This window comes from Macrosteles quadrilineatus, unplaced genomic scaffold, assembly GCF_028750875.1.
Source record: "Macrosteles quadrilineatus isolate MER2022 unplaced genomic scaffold, UCM_ALF_1.0 Scaffold_1__1_contigs__length_201487025, whole genome shotgun sequence".
Classification (NCBI taxonomy): Eukaryota; Metazoa; Arthropoda; class Insecta; order Hemiptera; family Cicadellidae; genus Macrosteles; species Macrosteles quadrilineatus.
The window spans coordinates 87,125,725-87,150,137 of NW_026542594.1; the positions used below are offsets into that span (position 1 = coordinate 87,125,725).

Genomic DNA, 24,413 nt, shown 5'->3' on the forward strand with positions numbered 1-24,413 from the left:
TCCCAAAGTAGTGATGTTTGCTTCAAGGACCTTACAGGACTGTGAAAGACGATATGCCCAGATAGAAAAGGAAGCTCTTGCATGTGCATGGGCCGCAGAAAAGTTTTCTAAGTTTTTAGTCGGAAAAAAATTTAGAATCCTAACAGACCACAAACCATTAGTTTCGCTCCTTGGAAGCAAAGACCTAGACACAATACCAGCTAGGATTCAGAGATCCAAAATGCGATTGATGAAATTTGACTACTACATAGAACACATTCCCGGAAAAGAAATGTTTACAGCAGACATATTAAGCCGAGCGCCGATCCCAGATTCTACAGATGAGTTCACAAAAGAGGTAGAGGCACACATTAAGGTAATATCTTTAAACTTTCCAGCAACACAGTCAAGATTGGAACAAATAAAGAATGCCAAGATCCTGTGTGAAGAATGTCAGATGTTGGTGAAATACACAGAAAATGGATGGCCTAAATATAAGAAGGATGTGCCAGAGAGTATGAGAAAGTGGTATACCTTTAAAGACGACCTATCTATAATAGAAGACTTGATATGTTATAAAGAAAGAATTATTATCCCATTTGAACTTAGAAAGATATCATTAATAAACTGCACGATGGTCATTTCGGGTCTACACGCACAGTCCTCCGAGCGAAACAATCTGTGTTTTGGCCAGGAATTACAACAGAGATACATAACTTGATTGAAAATTGTGACACTTGTGCTAAACACCAAAACCAAAAGTCAGAAAAAATGATTCAATCAGACACTCCTGACTATCCATGGCAAAGAATAGCAGTTGATTACTTTGACTTTGTGCAAGGCTTTGACTTGGCTGTTGTGGACTATTATTCACGGTTCTTGGAAATGATAAATGTGTCCACAATGACTGTAGATGAACTAATCAAGAAGATGAAAGCCTGTTTTGCTCGACATGGGATCCCTGAAATCGTAATTTCTGATTCTGGCTCACAGTTTACAAGCTCAGAATGGAGAGCCTTTGCAGCCGATTTTGGGTTTAAAACTATTTGTTGTAGTCCCTTACACCATCAGGCAAACGGTGAAGCTGAAAGAGCAGTCCAAACGCTTAAAAAGATGCTTACAAAGAACAAAGACCCCACTCTTGCATTACTGGAGTACAGGTCAACACCAAGTCCATCAGGGTACAGCCCTTCGGAATTGTTGATGGGAAGAAGACTAAGAACCCGACTACCGTCATTGACGAAAGATCTCAAGCCTAAAATGGTAGATCACAAGACATTTAGAGAACTATATAGAGCAACTCAAGCAGATTACTTCAATAAACGGCATGGAGTGAGAGATGAAAAGCAATTCACTATTGGATGCAACGTGTATATTCCTGATATGAGAGAAGATGGGAAGATAGTTAATAAAGTAGCTCCAAGATCATACACAGTTAAGACAAACGAAGGCATGTTACGTCGCAACGGGGTAATGCTAAGACAACTACAACCCAAAACATCTGATGACCCTGGAACTAAGCCTAATTGTTTTTCCTCATTTGGTAGAAAAATAAATCCACCAAGAAGAACATGTCTTTAAAAAAAGGGAAGAGAAGATGTCATATGTTTGTTGTTCTTTAATATTTATTTAGTTATTTTTAAGATCATCTGGAGATTGTTTTTGTATTGTATTTACAAATAATTCAGTTGGTAACATTTTATTCCTAAGATGAAAATTGTTAATCAATATAAAACTTCTTTATTTGACAAAATCCATTGGTGATTTGCCGGGATTTGAACCCGGGACCTCTTGGACCGTAGTCCCGCGCTCTAACCACTAGACCAGCTCGCGCTTCCCCCTTAATTGGAGATGAAAATCTAATTGTTATGTACAAACTATTTTACACTGACTTTATAACAGTCATTAGGTTATTTTGTGAGTGATGTATATAAAATCAGGGTGTTTTTTTCTATTTACACTTCGACATCACATTTGCGTTTCGTGACCTTTAATTACTGTATAACGTACCAAACTTGATAAAATATCCAGTTCAACATTAATCTGTTGGTAAGAGAAATGAGGAGTTAAGTTTGCAGGAAGTTCAATAGAGGCTAAGACCTAATGTTTGCTGGAGTGTTATAATCATATCAGAAGTTGCATCGATTGCGCTTTGCACGCAGTTAGCAGTTATAACCCCGGACCCTTATCTTGAGTGCCGTCGTTATTGTACGGTTAATGTGGAATAGTTGCCCGAACAAAGAACTCTATATGCTAACTATTGCACCTTCTCGTCGACGAACACTTACAATAACAATGTAAAATGATCACCAACTTCACTGTGGTTTCACTATTTACAATAAGCCGTCACAAAAAAAAAACGTACGAACAGGATAAATAAATGATAAATGAACAAATTATTTTCATACATTTTAATCATTATTTATAATGAGCAGGGTTGGCATTGAACAAAGAAAAGATTTTAGTATCAGAGGTCTGATGATTCAAAACCAAGTTTTCATTTCATTCTTGGATATTATTAAATCACGTTAACAAAATATTTAAAAGCAGATTTCAATAGTCAATCATCTCAAACTAAACTAAGTTCTTAGGGGGTCAGCGTGTGTTCCAAACTTGAAAATACTTTCTTTTAAACAAAACCTACCTAGGGAGTTGCCTGATTTAGCACTTATTCAGTTCGACTTACATTTCATATGTGAAGTTTAATCACAATATTATCTGATTAAAGTAAAATTATGAAAATATAATTAGTTATTTAATTACAAAAAAACAGTTCAATGCGTCTAAAAACTTTTCTGTTTAGAAGCTATTAGCGACCAACATGTTGTTTTGGACTATACAATGTATTAACAAATATTTTAAAACCGTAACAGTGCGAATGTAACAGTGGTGCCGTATTGAGTACAGGTGTTAGTGCAGACCTTGCCTCGTTACAGACGCAGCTACAGCAGACGACAATAATGCGCAGTTGTGTCATGTGTTCCTCACTGGACCTGCACTTGATACAGTAGTCATGTACTTTGTAATCATACATAGGCCAAGTAAAACACAAATAACACGAACAAAGGTATCTGCTGTTACATTGATATCATTAGCAGTGTTAAAACCTTAGTCATGCCAGGCTATAATACGCAATACGTCCATGTTTTGTAGGCTCAACAAATTAATTGTAAAGCATATTTAATGCTTGGAGTGAAATACATTTATTTGTATAGTTTCATATTTAGTGCAGTATAGGAAAGGATATAGGCCACACCCCTCACGGCACAGTATGTATTGTACCTTCAATATATTTAACAAGTGCACCTGTTGCTCGAATTCGAGCAATTGCAAAGTATTACAGGCGTTATATTTCAAAACAAATAACAGTCACAATTCCCTATGACTTAAAAGAGTCAATTCAAAGATAATGAAATCAATCACTACACTCCAGTTATCGAACCTGGAAACGAACTCACTCTGAAAACGAACGCTCACTCTAATTCAGTTATCGAAACTGAAAACGAACTCACTCTGAAAACGAATGCTCTTGTGTGTATCGAGTGTGTTTACTACGAACAGCTGTAATTAATACAAATTATTCGTCTGTTTAAGTAAAGAAAATCCTTTCTTCACAAGAAATACATTGGGGTTTTGATGACCTGTGGGGCAAAGCCCGAAGACTGTTATTACAGGAATTTGTGAAAAGGGGGTGTCTACACAAAAAATACTTAATTTTGACTCATCGTTTGTAAAAATCCGTCCATTATTATCGGAGGAGAAGTGTTTCGTAGAAATCGCCTTCACGTATTAGGATTTTAACAATATTGCTGAAATAGTATTTTATCTTTGAAATAATATTTCATCAACTGTGGATGTAAATCATAGTTGACATTATTTATTAATAGAAAATCAGCATTAAATAATCTTTAAAACGTACACATTGAAACATGGATAAATTAATACTATATTCCAAGTTTGTTTCATTGCGTAAGAAAGTTATTAGCAACATCATCTGATACCTTACATGTATCATACTACTTGAGTTATACATAATGACATTTGGCGTCTGTAACCTCGTCATCAAGCCGATCAAGCTAGGTCTTTTGAAGCTCTACCTAATCAATATGAATATTGGAGACATAGATATAGTCAAATTCATTGTAGAGAAGGTCGATCAATTGTTATTCAGAACTAAAATCTTGCCCGAGTTGAAAAACAATCAATATAAAAATAAGACAATATAGGAATAAAAGATTAAAAATATATTAATGAAAACATGATTAGTTCTACCTCGGATATTATAACAGAAATGGTGTGGATCATAAACGTAATAGCTATTTACATTACAAGTGTAGTAAGAACGTTTTTACTTCACGCAGGTGAATGATGTGCAACGAGCGGAAGCGAGTTGCATAATTCATCTAAGTGATGTAAACACGCTCTTGCGTAACGTGTAACGTACAAGACTTTACCTGACCCGACAATATACATGGGTTTACGTACAATATTTTTCATTATCCAATTCACTCATCTTCTATCAGTAAAGCCGGGTTTTCCTAGGCGCGTAGTCGGCCAGCGGAGAGAGGAACGTGGAGAGCGGACTCAGCTGGTCTTAGGTAATTTAATGTTACTGTTTTCCTAGCAGCGGAGCGGAATGCCATGTTAATTTCAATTCCGCTCTCCGTTGTCCGCTCTCCGCTGGCCGACTCCGCGTCTAGGAAAACCCAGCTTAACGTTCTTTTACTAACAAAAGCTAGGTTAGGTAGGAAAATACTTTAAAGCATAACAATAACATTCAAGCGCACAGCTGATTTCTAGCGTTGAACGTCGTTGGCTCCATAGAGTTATATTTTTTAAGTTAAGCACTCAATGTTATTTAAATGGGTTTCTTTACATCACCGAGTGAGTTTTTGATACTTTACATCACTCGAGAAGTAAGGAAGTTGTATACATCACGCTTGGGATAGGGAAGTTTAACATGGCGGGTTAGGTAAACATTTTGACATAACTGGCCCGGAAGTAAATATGTTGGTATTTTTATTTAAAGGAACTGTAAAAAACGCCCGAACCAGATGTTACCATAAAAATCGGGTTAGTGACTTCATTTGTTTTGGTTTATTATCACTACAGTTCTAATATCAGTTCTAATGTCTGTTCTAATACCTGTACGTTCTAGTACTAAACCAAACATAGTTAATTGTAATATTGTAATACAATTTAGGTAAATATGTGGTTTCCATATAAAATTTCCAGTTGAATTATGAATTTGGAAATACAAATGTCACCTAAACGCATGACTAATATCTTTGCAAATACAATCAAATGGGGAAAGTAAAGATGGTCCCAATACGAGGTGTAAAGTGTGTATCTCAGCGATCATTAAAAATGTAGGTCGCGCGTGCATAAGGAGTAGACAGAGTAAAACTGCCTCACCTTACACTTTACTTGCACACTTCCTGCTTGGATATACGTGATGGGGCCCTGCCGATATCCGAGACGTGATGATCGCACGTCATATCACGCTCTACTGAGACCACAGCCGTCCTATATCAGCTGGCAGTGTTTTGTATGTAAACACTGCTGCAGGTAGAGCTCCTTCGGGCACTGGAAACGTACCTTGAGTGTGTTAGGTACCTGGTAACACATCCAGGGGTGTGTGCAAAGAGGACATCTATACGAGGGATGTTCTTTATTGTATCAGTTTTTTTAAGTGTAAGGTTAAAGTAGAATTCTTGAAACACAATACGATATTACACATAAGATGTTATTTCAGTCAAACATTAAATAAATCTAATTAGTTACACAATTCAAGTTTATCAAGTCTTCAAGGCCAAGATAAACTATTGAAGACTTTACTGTCACCGTCGCCTGCGGACAATTACAGTAGGAGGTTGGAATTATTCAAATTACTTTGGATCCAAACAGGACAAGGACGGCGGTTATAATGAGTTCCAAGATCTCGAGTTCCGGACAATCAGCAGCTGAGAAAACATCTTTCTCTCTCGTCCTGAGCTCCTGCTGTCGAGTTTATATCAAAACTGCATAGTGACTATAGGTATAACATAGCTGTAACATTAGTACTAAAGTGTCTGCACATGTTTATTGTATGCTGACGTAACCTGAGGCCCTATATATGTCATAAATGTGATAGCTAGTTCGCCCTGAGGATGAACGTTATACCATTGACTATACACCTCTAGTAGAGGTGTATAGTCAATGGTTATACCCACGAGAAGATGACGCTATGCGTTAAACTGTTTAATATGATGGTTTGATGTGGTCTCCATAACAACGCTGTCTACAGTAGGACAATGGTTCACTAAGGTGTACACACGGAATGAATCTTGAATTATTACAGTCCAGATACAAAACCACAGATTAAAATAAATTATTTCTCATGTGCGAAATAAACATTCAATAAGCTGTAATAGTTAACCTATTGCGGCAAATCAATTAAAAGCACACCACACGATCTTGTTATTGCATAGCTAACATTAACTAAAACAAATATTATTAGGTGGCACCCTAAATGATCACCATAACATAAGACTGGTTTTAAGAATTCTATCGTAAATTCTGAAGTATATATCCTAGTTACAGCTACTGAAAATTTTCTAGGATAATTTTTTTATATTCTTGTAAAATGTTTATATATTTTGCCTATGGTTTGTAAAAGGCTTTCATTGTCCATAAGATAGCAAGGTGAACAAGGTTTGTAAGTTTAAAACTGGGACATAGCTACTGTAACCTTCCTTCGCGACATAAGATGTACGCGGAGTGTAGGCTATGGATTGTCTAAAGACACATGGGAGCGTCAAGTCTGAGGTTCGCCACAGTTGGATGACGTCATCGATTGCTAATCAACTGCATTGGACAATGATTAGGCTAGTGCTTTAAACACAAAACATAGCACACTCTCATTGTCACAAACTGTCTCCACTATATCAATACCTTTAATATTTATTGATTTGTGTACATGTTCGTGGATTTATTTGATTTCATCTGAGTGTTACTACATGTTGTTTATGACATATGTTAGTTGAAACACAAGAGGTAAATGTGGATATTGAGATATCTAAATTGCATTTATTACAGTCAGATCCAAATTGAGCGTTGGGATACTGCGGTTCAGGTTTAGTTAGATACAAAATACTTTATTGAGATTTACAACAAGCCACGTATCGACAACATCAATAGTAATAATTTAGTTGTGTACTGAAAATAAACAATTTAAATTTTATTTTAACATATTAGCTGATTCATAACATGAATATCATGCTTCAGCTAGATGGCTGAAATTATTTGTTGCTGCTATGATATAGAAATACACGTTATAAAATTGTGAGCAAATATTGCCTCTCGCACCTAGGAAAACGAAGACTTGTATTGTGGTAGTCCTACATGTTGCAAACAAGTTTGGTCAGTGATTAAAGAACTATAATTAAGTGACTGTAATAATAAACGATTGCAATGATGTATAACATTTTGATTTCTAGTTTGGGCTTGAGATATACAAATTATTGGCAGTCTCAATGTCCTTCAGTGAGTGATAGGGGTGGGTGGGAGTGGCAGGAGTAAGTTTTCCGAAATTGGCCATTTAATGACACTGAATCTCAATTTTGTATGATGGTGTCAATTTTATAAAATATTGAGTCCTATTTGAGCATAGTCTAAGGAGAGTTAGTGCAATTGATAACCTATAAATTGAAATAGTTAAATAAAACTAGTTGCCACCCCTGTGCTTCGCAACGGGGTGAAAATTCAGTAGAGAATAACGTAATTTTTTCAATCTACTGTAAAAACAGTTCAGTGCCCACCATTGGTGCAAAGCTCAAAGGTACTTATTTAAAAACTTAATCAAAAAACTTTATTTTAATGTATAATTATATTGTAATCTATAATTTCATGTTGTGTTTCCTTACTTTTATAGTTTTCATTTAAAGATAGCCTCTCAAAACTAATTCTTAATTGTTTTCAAATTTAATTTGCTGATGCAAACAAGAAAGTGATTCAATCGTTATGTCTGTTACGATTGTGTTAGTGTACATTATTCCATCGATATGTTGAACTATTTACAAGAAGGCACAATAATAAACAACAACAACAATACACAATAACAAACAATAATACACTAATTACAGTTACAATAATAAACTACAATCGATTAAACAATATATAAATACTTTTGATACATCCGATTGCTTACAATCGAAATTTACAACCGAGTTGACAACAGCTGATTTGTACTCCCTAGGGGCTAAAAACGTTTTTTACTCCCTATGCTACTTTAGACCCACAGCACATGTATTTAAAACGGCTGTTTTTGTTGCAGTATGATGAAAAAGGTACTTTTCATAATTTCTTTCAAAGCCTGTTGATGATTATAGTCACAGCTGCTATAGCTTATTACTCTTGTAAACATGAGTAACAAAAATACAACATTGGTAACAAAATGATAAAAAGACAACAATATTTAAATGGTTCTAAGTTCATTGTTTCAGTCGAAAATTCAATCATCATGCGGACTTATTGTGGAAGAAGGTCATCAATAACGCAACTTTTCTGCTGAAAGACCCATCCTCTTTTACAGTATAGGCTCTAAACAACTAAGTCAAGGCACTTACACAACCATAGTATTACCATTGGCAATTGCAAAATGCAGTATCTACCCGGCCCACTAGGACATAGTTCCCTTTAGAAAAAATTATGTTGTTCATTGTTCATATATGGTTCATTAATTTTTCTTACCATTTGAGATATCAGTGAACCTAAGGGGACTTAACCCCTTGGAGCTCCTTTCAAATTTAGTAAGCTGGAGCCCATTGGAGGCAGCGTCCGTGGTTTTAAGAAATTGAGTAAAATCCTGATCATGATGCGTATATTTTATCATTCAATTGTATGTTAAGGCCTTATCGTGAATTGAAACATATTGATTAAAGGAAATACTGATTAAATGGACATATTGATTAAATAAACCAAGAAACATGAACTAGCCGTATGTGCTTGTTAATATAAGCTATCCTATACTCTAATACGAGCAATGTTTGCTTGTATGTATGTATGTATGTATGTATGTATGCTTGCTTGCACAAAGATCTCGAAAACGGTTCCGACGATTTTCTTCAAATGTTGTAAATAGTTTAATTCTGGCCTAAAAACGAGTTTACTGCAGTTAGAACTGCCAACAAAAATCTAATTACGTAGAAAAACGAAACTGAAAATCAAATTTTTTAAACATTAGTCTTATGGGTTGCTAGGTAACCTTGTTGGCTGAATTAAATAACAAGGAAAAAGTAAACAAAAGACTTGAAGTTGTAGCATGTGTTTATAATAAGCCAACTACCCACAGTATACTAGCAAATTACAAATACAGTACAAAAGGAAAAACATCATTTAGCAAAGATTATACTGAAGATTACTCGATACATTGTAGTCAAGGGAAGCAGTGAAAAGTCTGGGATCTGTTTATGACGATTAGATAAGGGTATGGGCAATCCTAAAATGCTATGGGAAGGGAGGGAAACAGGTCCGTGACGTAGGAAGTGGTGAAAGAAGTAGTCAAGGCGAGCTGTCCGGAGTGTGGGAACTGTTTATGACGATTAGATAAAAGTATAGGCAATCCAAAAATGCTATGGGAAGGGAGGGAAACAGGTCCGTGACGTAGGAAGTGGTAAAGGAAGTATTCAAGGCGAGTAGTCCGGAGCGTGGGAACTGTTCATGACGATTAGATAAGGGTATGGGCAATCCTAAAATGCTATGGGAAGGGAGGGAAACCGGTCCGTGACGTAGGAAGTGGTTAATTGAAGTAGTCAAGGCTAGTAGTCCGGAGCGTGGGAACTGTTCATGACGATTAGATAAGGGTATGGGCAATCCTAAAATGCAATGGGAAGGGAGGGAAACAGGTCCGTGACGAAGGAAGGTGTTAAGGGAGTAGTCAAGGCGAGCTGTCTGGAGTGTGGGAACTGTTTATGATGATTCAATAAGGGTATGGGCAATCCTAAAATGCTATGGGAAGGGAGGGAAACAGGTCCGTGACGTAGGAAGTGATGAAGGAAGCAGTAAAGGCGAGCAGTCCGGAGTGTGGGGACTGTTTATTACGATAAGATCAGGGTATCTGCAATCCTAAAATGCTATGGGAAGGGAGGGAAACAGGTCCGCGACGTAGGAAGGTGTTAAGGAAGTAGTCAAGGCGAGTAGTCCGGAGTGTGGGAACAGTTTATGACGATTAGATTAAGGTATCTGCAATCCTAAAATGCTATGGGAAGGAAGGAAAACAGGTCCGCGACGTAGGAAGGTGTTAAGGAAGTAGTCAAGGCGAGCTGTCCGGAGTGTGGGAACTGTTTATGACGATTAGATAAAGGTATGGGCAATCCTAAAATGCTATGGGAAGGGAGGGAAACAGGTCCGTGACGTAGGAAGTGGTGAAGGAAGTAGTCAAGGCGAGTAGTCCGGAGTGTGGGAACTGTTTATGACGATTAGATTAAGGTTTCTACAATCCTAAAATGCTATGGGAAGAGAGGAAAACAGGTCCGCGACGTAGGAAGTGGTGAAGGAAGTAGTCAAGGCGAGTAGTCCGGAGCGTGGGAACTGTTTATGACGATTAGATAAGGGTATGGGCAATCCTAAAATGCTATGGGAAGGGAGGGAAACAGATCCGTGACGAAGGAAGTGGTGAAGGAAGTAGTCAAGGTGAGCTGTCTGGAGCGTGGGAACTGTTTATGATGATTGGATTAAGGCATTTGCAATCCAAAAATGCTATGGAAAGGGAGGAAAACAGGTCCGCGACGTAGGAAGTGGTGAAGGAAGTAGTCAAGGCGAGTGGCCGGAGTGTTGGAACTGTTTATGATGATTATATTAAAGTATTTGCAATCCAAAAATGCTATGGAAAGGGAGGAAAACAGGTCAATGACGTAGGAAATGGTGTAGGACGTAGTAAAGACGAGCTGTCCGGAGTGTGGGAACTGTTAATAACGATTAGATTAAGGTATCTACAATCCTAAAGTGCTATGGAAATGGAGGGAAACAGGTCCATGACGTAGGAAATGGTGTAGGACGTAGTAAAGGCGAGCTGTCCGGAGTGTGGGAACTGTTAATAACGATTAGATTAAGGTATCTACAATCCTAAAGTGCTATGGAAATGGAGGGAAACAGGTCCATGACGTAGGAAATGGTGTAGGACGTAGTAAAGGCGAGCTGTCCGGAGTGTGGGAACTGTTAATAACGATTAGATTAAGGTATCTACAATCCTAAAGTGCTATGGAAATGGAGGGAAACAGGTCCATGACGTAGGAAATGGTGTAGGACGTAGTAAAGGCGAGCCATGTGGAGTTTGGGAATGGATCTATGTGTCTCCAATACAGTACTAAGTATGATAGTGGTTTAAATACCTTATTCATGCAATCCAATTGTTGTCTCCACAACTAGTTTCAACCTGCTAGGAGGTCATCATCAGGTGAGTACAAGTAATGAACAGTACTAAGACTGCTTTCAGAGTGGACTAATGATTTTCCCCGAGCAAAGCTCGGTCCCCAGGTACTTATATAATAACTAGAGGTATCTAGTTCCTGGGCGTTATGTTGTTGTGATGATGAGGCTGGTTACTATGTAGAGCAGCTATAAAGAGGAACCTTCTGACATCGGAGTGAATTGTGTCGCCAACGTTAAGCGAGGGTAATAATGTATTACAGCCAGCCAATAACAAGTACAAGTATATGCGAAGGGCGATGTTATCGTTTATGCGATAGATTTATTGAAAAGGTAAAATTATGTGATACTAATTAATTTAGTTTAATAAAGTTTTACAACTTTCAACGGCTAACCTTAAAAAACTATTATAAATTAGTCCAAGAAAGGGTTATATTTTGTACAGTATTACTAAGGTACGTATATGTGACGTGTGGCAGTACATTCCACGGCATACAACATCATGACTGTGACTGTCGAGTGTCGAGGTTATCGGCGCGAGTACTGTACAAGTGTACCATGCATACTGCAAAGTGGTGTTAATGGACCAGATAGAGTGACGTCATCATTAAACTAGACAGTTAAACGCAGACACGCAAGGCAATGAACAAAGAACTTTGCTACAATTACTGATAGGTCGAAACGATATTAGATAATAGCTTTGACTATTAACAACAACAGTTAGGACAAAAGTAATGACTGGGCTGTAATATGCTGTAATGATAAGTAAAGTAATGAATAAGTTATTAATAACTGGTGGGTCGATAGTACTATAAAATAAAGTTTTTTGTAAAGACAAAGTCAATGGTTTGTCAACATAATGATTCGGTTGTAATGTATAATGGGTCAAAATTACTGTCAAGCAATGGCTGGGTTGTAATGTCAAGGGTTGTAACGTGAAGAATCATGACTGGACTACAATGATTAATAAGTGGGTTGTAATCATCGGTAAAGAAATAATTGAGTTTGTGTAATGAATGCTGTTTCAAAATGACTATGAAATGGCTAAAGGCTGTAATGAATAGCATAGTTTAAAAAAGTTTGTTAATGCGATGTAGGACTAGTGGCTGGATTTTAATGATTCACGAAATGGCTCGGTTGTAATAACTGATTTGTATTACATACTAAGACTGAGACATAATAACCATGTTGTAATAGCCGACTTGCGTAATAACTAGGTATAATATGATCGGGTTGTTTCATGCAATGAGTAATGATGTCGGTTGCAATGATAGGGTTACTGGTACTTGTACTGTAGTAAGTAACTAGTGTATAGTAAATCTTACAAAGTTATTGCAACGACTGTATGATTCTGTGCTGTATAAGTATAACCAAACAGTGATGGTATGACATTTCAGTAATCATTAGCTTAACCCTATGATAGCAAGTATTTATATTAGTTTAATATTATGGCTGAAGTATAACATCAATTGGGAAAGTAATACTACTAGCAACCAAAGAATTTTACTTCCGGCTGATGTACCTGAATCATATACCTACTTCTGACTGAAGTACCTGGGTCATATACCTACTTCGGACTGATGTACCTGGGTCATATACCTACTTCTGACTGATGTACCTGGGTCATATACCTAATTCTGACTGAAGTAACTGGGTCATATACCTACTTCTGACTTAAGTACCTGGGTCATATACCTACTTCTGACTTAAGTACCTGGGTCATATACCTACTTCTGACTGAAGTACCTGGGTCATATACCTACTTCTGACTGATGTACCTGGGTCATATACCTACTTCTGACTGAAGTACCTGGGTCATTTGCCTACATCTGACTGATGTACCTGGGTCATATACCTACTTCTGACTGAAGTACCTGGGTCATATACCTACTTCGGACTGATGTACCTGGGTCATATACCTACTTCTGACTGATGTACCTGGGTCATATACCTAATTCTGACTGAAGTAACTGGGTCATATACCTACTTCTGACTTAAGTACCTGGGTCATATACCTACTTCTGACTTAAGTACCTGGGTCATATACCTACTTCTGACTGAAGTACCTGGGTCATATACCTACTTCTGACTGATGTACCTGGGTCATATACTTACTTCTGACTGAAGTACCTGGGTCATTTGCCTACATCTGACTGATGTACCTGGGTCATATACCTACTTCTGACTGAAGTACCTGGGTCATATACCTACTTCTGACTAAAGTACCTGGGTCATATACCTACTTCTGACTGATGTACCTGGGTCATATACCTACTTCTAACTGAAGTACCTGGGTCATATACCTACTTCTGACTGAAGTACCTGGGTCATATACCTACTTCTGACCGAAGTACCTGGGTCATATACCTACTTCTGACTGATGTACCTGGGTCATATACCTACTTCTGACTGATGTACCTGGGTCATATACCTACTTCTGACCGATGTACCTGGGTCATATACATACTTCTGACTGATGTACTTGGGTCATATACCTACTTCTGACTGAAGTACCTGGGTCATATACCTACCTAGACCCAAGATGCATGGAGTAAAAGACCTAGACCAAGTGTAATGCGTGGTTCTACCGATCAATGAATGGACTGAATGATGAGTCGTGTTATTGTTATACTCGAGTAGAGTGATAGTATCAGCTGATTACACCCTATCAGCATCTTCCCACCTGACTGTCTAGTGCCAAGTGCCAAGTGCCAACCACGCCAGGCACCCACGCTACACGGCCAGGGCCACGACCATACACGGACGACCGCCTTCTGCTTCTAGAGCATTTCACTAAGTTTAACACTGCTAATTCACTGAGATCAAATTAAAATATTAAAATTTGCATAATATGTTGGTAAAAAAGATTCAAGAAGGGAAAGATTCAAAATTGTATGGATGTGAGGGATTTTAGTGATGTTTAATTATTGATATGGTAAATGTCTAAAGGGTTGACAAACATTCTTTGTGAAGGTAAACAATAGCTCAGGTTACTTGACAGTAGGAGATTAGTGCTGATTTTGTTGATACTAAGAAGTATTAGATATACGTAACATGGTTTATACATTTTCTACAGATAAAATAACCTAAAGGTACAATTTATGTAACGGCCAGTAAAACCCATGCATAGTGTAAAAGAACATTGCAATTTCGTCCATAAAATGTTCGTGCGTTATATTTTCAGACATTAAGCAAATTATTAACTAGACTTTTAATTGAAACCATCGAATTATTGTCAGTAATTTGAGATGACGAGACATAAAGTGACAGATATATTTAAGCATAGTTCACATTAAAGATATAAAATAAGTGAATTTAAATGTTTTTTTTATTTCAAAACATAATTATTTAGTCACATGTAACGCCACATTTACTCGCTTTATTTAAGTTTTTCTCTACGGCATCACAATTACAGGGTGTTTTTTACGCTAAAAACCCTGGTATTTTTACCGTCCGAAGTCCGTTTAAAGCGACAATTATGCACGAACCCGTTTATGACTCTTGTGTTGAACTGTGTTCAAAACAATGAAAAAACGTCGAATAAAAAATATATGTTGAATAAAATGGTTTTCACATTTCCAGGGATCGCACAATGCTTGATTGCTTAGAACAAAGAATCGATAAAATTGTCAAATCTGAAGTTTACTGGTTTGATTCTCGTTCCTTTTCCCATATTCCACTTGTCGTTCAGCTATAAAATTATTATGCTATCCAATAAAAGCTCGACGTTGTAACAAAATACCGGTTCGGACAGTTTACTTGCAAAAACGTAAAAAATTCAAATAGGGTAAATATAAAAAAATAAATAAAAAGACAAACTGATACCTGCAAGTTGTTATGTTATCTGTCGAAGTGATCATTCCACTAGACTTGGCAGTTTCCTATAATGTACATGTTGTGACTTGACGATATCTCCACTCCAAAGTGACTGTCACAGCATATTCAAGTGAGGTTTCTGTGAGTTGCTAGCAGCATTGTCTCTTCTTTATAATTCCTCACAGCTTGTACAACTCAATAAGTTGTATTGTCATTCTGCTCAACGACCTTGGAGTCGCACTGCGTCTCGTTGTCTCGGTACAGTGGTTGTGGTTGCTGTTGGCGACTATTACCATGAAACTCACACCAGCGTTATTTATATTAAATACTTCAAAGTTTGAAACTCGTTTTAAATACAAATAACACCAATTATACGTGATGGAAGCGAAGAAATTGATTTGGTTTTGAGAATAAACAATTTAGACATGTATTACTGTACCCAAATATTTAAATTTCAATACAACACAGTTCAGCATACAAAGATGACATTTAAATCTTACATGGTAAGTATGGAAACTCAAACGCTCCTCCTTCACTTAATGATTAATGAATCTCATGGACGGAACAGCGTAGGCTATGAAGTGAAATTAACAAGATAGCTCCAACTGTAATAACAACCGACAAAAATAAAATCGAAACCACAGTTTTCACTAACAAAGCAAAAGTCAACACATTGAGACTGAAGCATCTTTTGGTCACTAGAAGTTTACTTAGTATGGGAATACATCGCGAACTGTATTTTTAAAAGAAATAGATTCAAAGAGTTTAATTATACGGATTTATAGTGCAGAATATATACTTATTTTTAGCGAATTTCCCATATAGGGAATAAGCTATTACCGTAGTACTCATGGTAAGACCTGGACCCGGGACCGATTTTTTTTCGCTTTGATGTCCCTAGAGGCCAAAAACACCATCCGTTCAAATTCATATATATATATGTGTGTGTCCGTTAGCGCGATAACTCGAGCAAAAATTATCCGATTTTGATGAAATTTGGTACAAACGTGTAAACCTACGTTTATTCGAACGAGTTCGCGAACCAGCATGATCGGACCATGGGAACGGGGGTTTATGGGGGATTTTATAGGGTAAAAATGGGGTTTTCCCATTTTTGACCCAAAAAACATAAAATTTTGCAATTTCTTTCTAAACTATTTTGTAGAGCTTAAAAAAACAAATAATTTAGTATATTGAAGCGTTATAATGTGCCTAATGGTTACGGAGAAAATTCCAAAAAATTGTAAATTTAAAATTCCCATGTTATTCTTATGGAGAATAAGTAAACTGTTGAAGTTTGCTTGTTTATTAACATATTTTGCCCAAATTTGGAAAATGTTTTTATTTCTTACTAACTATTAACATTTTACATAAAAAACACTTTTACCCTCCCTGTTGCAGCAAACCTAAGTATGTTTTAAACTGATTCTTTTTAAATAGGGAATAAATGTGATATTTTTAAGGAGACATTTTAGTGTAAATCCATTCAGGGAAATGGAAATTCGCTTAGTCTGCAGGTTTGCTGCGGCGGGGGTATTTTATAATTTTGCTTGAGTTTATAATTGTAATGGTTTATTTATTGTTTCGTATTACCGGTACTTTACAAGTTTTGAAAAAAGTCGCTCTAGAACTATGATTATCAAATTATTTCAAGAAACAAGATTGAAACCCACAAGTTTTTTTTCGTAATCAAAGGTTCATTTAAAAAATTGTGTCTTAAGTATTGAAATTAATAGTGACAAAAACTACTGTTCACTAACTTTATTTTCCAATAGATTTATTAGTCACAATAGTAATAAACAGTATACTGCGTGCAAACACGAAGCAGGAGGTGATGTTGTTCCATAGACGACACCAGTCAATAAAAGTCGCATTGTTGAAAATAATGATCAATATTATGATTGTCAATCAATGCAGTGTTGATATGAATACAGATCCATGAAGAACCGATTGAATTATGCTCTTTCTGATAATTTTCTGACGTGGAAGACGACGTTTTTACTTATTTAGACCGTAAAGCTACTTTGAATACACATCAATAGATTTTTATATTACTGTCTCTAGTTACACGTAGGTACCAAACTTGCCAAGGTCACTATTAAACGTAAATTCCTTTAACAGAGTCCATACTATACAATCATTCATCGAACGTGTTCTATTCTGCGAAAACATGAATTAGCCGCACAAAAGAGCTCAACACGGCTCTAACATGCGATGTGATCACGCTAACCCACGATGTACAGTGGGCTAGCCTCATCTATGCATTACCCAAGTATAACACTATAGTAATTCACCAGCTCAACAGCTCAACGTCTCATAAACTGAATATGTTTACGTAGTTTACCTATACAAATTAAATACCTTTAAAATAAAAAATCTTTACTGCAATTTTCAATCAATAAATTATAGGAGGAAATTATAGGAGGTTGTCTTATATTTATAAGACGACCGTTTATATAAGTTACATTTATCACGTCCTTAGGGCTTCGCTCCATTCGCTTTCAAAGCTATCGAGGCTATTTATTCTCATGGAACCATTTATTTCTATCACACAGCTAATCTGAAGTTAATACGAACCCTTCAGCAATCAAATATTTTATAACAATGGGTATATTTTACTTATTCAATTTATTTGATGTATTTTTAAAAGTTACTCAAAACAAATGTCAAATTGTTTTACTTCGTAGTATTTAGTACATATTACCTTAACCGAGAGATGGTCTTTCACCATCCTACAGTCACCCGACAAAGTGGGCTTCCTTGCACAGATTATAGTACAGAAAGCTTTACTTTGGTGCACAGTTTTTACTCTGACGCACAGTTTTTACATTGGCACACACCAGTATTCCAACCAAACAACACAAAACAGCGTGACTTTATTATGCACTAATCCGTGTACGCTTGAAAATAAATTGGCCACACTTGAAGATATTACGACTACGATCTGTTGGTGTAGCGTTTCCCATTTCGTCCAATATTTGGATTTAACCTAACCTAAAAGCTTGTTGTAAAGTCTTTGAAAGACTAATTATTTATATGGTTTATAGTAACTGTGGGAAACAATTCACTAGTTACACAAATAACTATTGTAATTTAGGAAAACAGACCTTACACCTGTGCGTAGTGTACAAAAACGTATATTTATGTACAGTGATCAATTTCAGGTGACCGGTTTGAGTCGCATGTTACGTTTATACTCAATGGTAATACCTAAACTTGATACGTTGATTGTAGGGTATACAGAGCTAAAGCATGGACTTCATGACCGGACCTTGTTACTTGCTTAGGTAATGGCTTTGTGACAATCCTTCGCTTAGAAGAGATATATTCAGTGTAATCGTATAGGCCAAGGTTTTAGAGTTACAGTATACTGTTGAAATCAAAAGAGCATGTTATAGATAAATTAATTGATCAAATTCATAATGAGCCTCTAAATATTATGTTTGGATTTTAGTTACTGACAATAATTCAGGGGTTATCGTAAACTTAAATTGAAAACTACGTTAAGTGATCTGGTTGTTTCCTGAAAGGTAATACATGTGCATTAAAAAAAGGCTCAACACAATAATACGTCACTATTTTCTTTGTACCAATAAAAGCACAGACAATCTCCATGTCAACTAAACTCAACTGTTGTTTGGCTTGACAAGAATAGTTTGTTAACCCTTTGGACCTTTACAATGTAAATAATTAAACAGTCCTAAAATATCTCACATTCATAACATTTCGAATATACTCTTTGTATCGCGGACTAATGAAAAAAAGTTTTACTAAATTTAATTGAACAGTGCAAGTCACCAAACATCTCTTTATCCAACGACATTTGACAACGAGCAACTTTTAAAAGTGAATCACCGTAGGAAGTTTATTTTTCTTGGTTAAACATCCATATTATCGATTGTCTGTTCTATTATGCAAAGGAAAAAGTATCATCATATGAGGGAATGGAGGTCATCAGCCAAGATGTAAAATCGACCTCCTGCCTGGGAAATGCAAAACTGATGAGGAGTTCCACCGGGCAATAAATAATAGCTAGCTTTATGCGGGATAAAGTTTTAACTATTCCGATTATTGAGTTTTATGCCAGCCACGTTTGATAATGTGCGTTATTTGCACAAGCGCACTCCACTTGCGCATCACCGGCAGTTGCGCACAAGCTTCAAGCAGATAGCAGCGTGTCGTGTGTCAATGGATAATCAACCACAGTACCAACAAAGCTTTATAACAATTATAGTATTATTTTAAAACTTCAACTACCGTAAAACGGTGGGTTCAACTTGAGCCCACTTTTGAACTTTGCTTGTTCATTAAAGTAAACCCATAAGGTATTTTTTTATAAATCTTTTACAGTAAACTTAGTCTTGGTCTATTCTACAAATGTGTGGAATAAGGTTTTTTTAAAGTTAGTGTAACTATTTAAAAAAAAAATAAAATATGGGTGGGCTTAAGTCACCTCGTTGGTTGGGGTGACTTGAACCCAGCTGATATATTTCAATGCTATTCTAATGCACTAGACCCACTGCACTGACCCATGAGGTGACTTGAACCCACATATATAGCTGACTATTTTGGTATTTTTTTAGATTAAAAATTCCAGTTTTTTTTAGGTTTAATGACGGTAAGTGTAAAACAAAACACAAAGTTTTCGTCGAAACTGTAATAAATTTATAAAAAACTTACAGAAACATTTAAACAAATTTTACTTACCAAATATTGAAGATATGAATATGATTAATCAGAAAAAGTCCACCAGCAATTTTTGAAAATATAAAAAAGTAATTTTTTCTGTGAATGAAATGTTACCAACATCTCGTTCTAGTTAATCCGAACCGATTCGTCACTCCGATATAGAAAACTTCACAATAGACATTTTGACAGTCATTAATAGACTAACTAAATGTAAAAATAACAAATTGTTTTTTATCTACACACTTTTTAGACTAGTAAGCACTTGTTCTACTTTATGTCTTTGTCCATTAACCGCCACTTTTCCACTTCTGGAACGGCAAAAGATCCTCTGGCGGTAATGGGTGTGGGGGCTGCTATTTTTCCTTTAACTTCTGCTTTGCTGTACCAGCACTCATCTACCTTTTCTGGCCATTTCCAATTACTAGGACCACTCATGGTCATTGTACTTATTTTAAAGTCTTCCCCTGCATTACCAGTACCGGTACCTATGTCCGTTATCATGCCAGGGAAAAACTTGCCTTCATACATCACCAAGACAAAGCAGCCTTTTCATAAGCACTAGTTTTTGTTTCACATTTTTCTTTTATCTTGGAAAAAATTTTTCTTTCATTTTTCTTGCTACTTAATTTAGTTTCTATCTTCTTGCTACTTCCCTTTTCTGGTGCTTGCATTTCTAATATATCATCAAAATATTCTTCTTCGAACTCACTATACTCTGAATATACACTCTCTTGTTCACTTTCACTGCTAGTATCTGAATCTTTGCTCACTGCTGCTTTTTACTTTCTTTTTACTGGTGGTGATGTTAAGGTGCTGGTAGATGTTGAAGGCTGGTTACCATGTTGAACAAACGTTACCACTTAAACACAGGTGGGCTCAAGTCACCCCAAAATCTGCCAAACTTGGTCATGATAAGGTAAACCCAGGTCATACTGACTTAAACCATTACATAATCAAACATGCTTCAACATGTTTGTGTTGTCAAGGAAATAATGAAATGGGGAAAAATAGTTTTATTTTCATTTAAGTGCAAATACCCATTGTGCCGATAACCTTTTTTCAACGTAATGAAATTCAGATTCGGACGTGTTAACATTATTATTTTTTATAATTATTAAAATGGGCAGTTAAAATAATTGGAATCGTTTGTGGTGAAAGCTAATTAGGTAACCTTCAAATTGATATATAAAACCTTTTGATAAATCATTTAGGTTTTCTGAAACGAAAATTCAAAACTTTTTCTTGCGTTTTGGGCTCAAGTCACCCCACTGGGCTCAAGTCACCCCGTTTTACGGTACCTGATATGTTGACATTTTAAGTTATTAATACAGCGATTGTAAAATCAAGTTTAGAAATAAATGTCCTGATTTCACTAGACACGATATTAAGAGTTATTATTTGTACGAGACTCGAATATTCTGAAGACAGTGTAGAAGGAGTAATTACATCTAACTGATTAGCGCCGCTATCTCAGCATTTGTAGGTTTGTGTCTCTTATCAGCAAACGTGTAAACCTGGGGCTTGCCTGGTAGATAGTGGCTCTGTCGGCACTCGGCAGTTGGAATGTTTCCACAACATCAATTGATAACATTACAAGGTCATTCAAAGCACAGTCAAATAATTTATAATACACTTGAACATTAAACTTGATAAAGACTAAATTAATACAAGTTGAAGAATAGCTTACACACATATTTACAATTAATTTTCTTTATTGCTTTTTACTAATATTTTTTAATTATAGAAGTTGGAAGTTTTCTCAGTTTTGTTTTTACTAACAAATCTACTCTGTAAATAAACTTGTGGAGTATATGAAAACGACAGAGTACATTCCAGTAGGTAACAATAAGAGAGTCACAATGTTAATTTGGGTAAATTATATCTACCGTCATACCAAAAGCTATGATATAAAACATAAAGTCTTGAGATGTAAATAGTAGCCAATAAAACTGAAAGTTGGATGATGAAGAACGATACACAAAAAATACTCTTAAAGTAAAAAGCTAAAAAATAAACACACAAAACTAGAATTAGTTAAGATAAATGTACCTAAAATCATATCACTCAGACATAGTTCATACACAAAACGACTACGGTAACGAAAACAAAAGATAGGCACAAGGCAGGCTACTTACCCTGCTGAGATGTGATAACAATGATATTGGAGCTGAGGAATTCGGACACACAAAACACAACACCGTTATCCACGAGTCGGAGCGTCTGACTGGTGCGGCGGGCGGGCGGCGTGCGGCGAGCGGCAAACGGCGTGCCGCAGTCGTAGAGGGAGGGGGGGGGTGACGTCACGTCATTGATAAACACTACCTACGTGGCAACGACGACGACGAGTGTTCGACTCTCGACTTGGCTATTGTGTAGGAATCGATAGTGGACGAGACTGGCTGGCGGCCACGATCATCACACGCAACGCCACCAACGACTGACCATCATGTCACAACTATCATCACGTCAATGTTTTGACCACTGACCAAAACGTCACACGATACGCCGCTACCGACCAGTAGTACCGCATGTACTACATGCGAGTGCGGTTGCTTGTAATTTTTAATTTTTTTTAACTTTAGTTAATTTTTTTAAATGTGTTTATTTAATGCAAGAGTGACATATCGACATTTATAGACTGTAAATAAGAGAGAAGAGTGATGAAAGTTCTGTGTTGAGATATTTCTTTACTTAGAAAACGGCAAAATTGTGCAGTGTAACATTGTTAAGGCCAGTTTAAAAGAGTAGAGGACTCAACAAGCAGACTTCACGCTAATTTAAAATGGCTAAAAAGTTAAAATGACAAAATAATCCCGGGATCCCGGGATCAGCTGAGACGAATCCCGAAATGCCGGGATTGGATTGAAGGCCCGGAATTGAGACCTCTAATCACTAGTGACCACCAACTGGCAAGGTCCACTTTGGCTTTGCAATAATAGCTTTGTAATAATTGCTGAGCAGAAATTTTAGGTTGTCTTGTAGTATTAAAGTTCCCGTGTCCTCCAACCACTAATGTACTGTGTCGAGAGGACCATACAGTCTACTTGTGACCTCTCGTTATACTTCATAAGTGATAGATATAGTATTTTGTGTGTATCGACATGTCATGCTCCAGTTTCAACGTGTGTTTTAGTGAAGTAACTATTGATTGTTAAATAGGGAATAAATCTAACATGTTTAAGGTAATCTTTAGTGATAATCTAATTAGGCAAATGGAAATGCACCAAGTCAGCAGGTTTGTTGTGACGGGGTTACTTTTTACTAACTTTATAATCAAAAGGGATTTGGTGGAATGCTATATTTTATTCCGGAAGACTTATTTAGTTACCCTTTTATGCCTGTTAAAAAAAACTCAGAGTATTCACTTTCTTAATATGAAATAGAGCCTTACTGGCCAATTGGTAAAGTTTATTAGCTTTTAATCAGAACTTTAGAAAACGTTTTGTGGAACGTAAGTGGTATACGTTTTACTACAGTGACAGTTGGGCGAAGCGATCACTTGTTAAGTAAAAATGCGGGCATTACATACATATTCTTTTTCTTTTATACTTAATATCTATGTTTCCTTCCTAATGCCGACTGGACAACGCACAGCACTGGTTGAACCCAATCAGTTACCAGTCTCAATCTTAGACAGATTTTGCAATTCAGGCAATTGTTGTTCTTGCGTTTTGGCCGTTTAGACCTATTGCTCATCTTGATTGTTTTACAAGTACAGTATCAGGAAGTTTTTGATAGTTAATTTGGACATTGCCCTTACTATGCTATCCTAATTAATACGAATTAGGTATTTTCTTATAAAACGAAAAAGTAAAAAAGTGGTAAAATACTCTGGATATATAAATGCCAATTACTGCAAACACGATATAGTCATAAAAAAGTTCTCCAATTTTGAAATATGATGAAAAGTATGCCTACTCAGAATGCACTGTTTAAACAATTTTTTTGTAATGTCCTATTGATTTAACTAAGAAAATAGTTGGTTAATTTAATCCAACATTAGGCTCACTCAGCATTTATTACATGATGAGGTAAGAAAGTTTCCATTGAAACCAATCCAACAGAGCTTTGCTTCTCTCTGCTAAATTGGTTTCAAAAGGTTGAACAATTCTTTTGTGTCTGTCGCTCTCTTAACAGGTCAGTGAAACAAATCAAAAGTATATTTGTAGGATTTAACTATTAAACTATTAATCTCTTAGCTATACAAATTATCTTTTTTTACCTATACTACAATGATTAAACCGGTTCACAAATAATAGAAAATAATTTAATATCTATAACCCATGCTAATTAGTGCTGTTTTGTATGTAACCTTAAAAGACAACGGCTTTACTTTAGACCCGCACCCCATAGTAATTTGGATCCACCATATTTAGTTCAATGTTTTAAATAAACTATTTAAATGAAACAGTCAACATTTTTATCTTAATTACATTTTGTTTAATACTGTAAACTAGTTGTCACACTATAGAAGTATTATAAATTCAATTAACCTCCTTATAAACTGACCACTAATGTAAATG

The 24,413-nt window shown here is 36.2% G+C and overlaps 2 protein-coding genes across 2 annotated transcripts in view; one reads left to right on the forward strand and one right to left on the reverse strand.

Moving 5' to 3' along the window:
- The window catches only part of LOC128982796 (uncharacterized), a 135,384-nt gene extending 113,275 nt beyond the window's left edge, over positions 1–22,109 (reverse strand). Inside the window, exon 1 of the mRNA XM_054401842.1 lies at positions 22,026–22,109. The gene's annotated coding sequence lies outside the window, so the exon portion shown is untranslated. The remainder of the gene's footprint in view (positions 1–22,025) is intronic.
- LOC128998646 (uncharacterized protein K02A2.6-like) lies at positions 751–2,990 on the forward strand. The gene is made up of 2 exons (XM_054424873.1): positions 751–1,449; positions 2,916–2,990. Exons 1-2 carry the CDS (start codon positions 751–753, stop codon positions 2,988–2,990), a joined length of 774 nt encoding a protein of 257 aa, XP_054280848.1.
- Positions 22,110–24,413: the final 2,304 nt, after the last annotated feature.

Coding starts and splice junctions, on each gene's coding strand:
- LOC128998646 (XM_054424873.1), top strand. CDS start 751: ATGATTCAATCAGACACTCCTGACTATCCATGGCAAAGAATAGCAGTT. Junction 1,450..2,915: donor GCATGTTACGTCGCAACGGG/GTAATGCTAAGA, acceptor GCCTCGTTACAG/ACGCAGCTACAGCAGACGAC.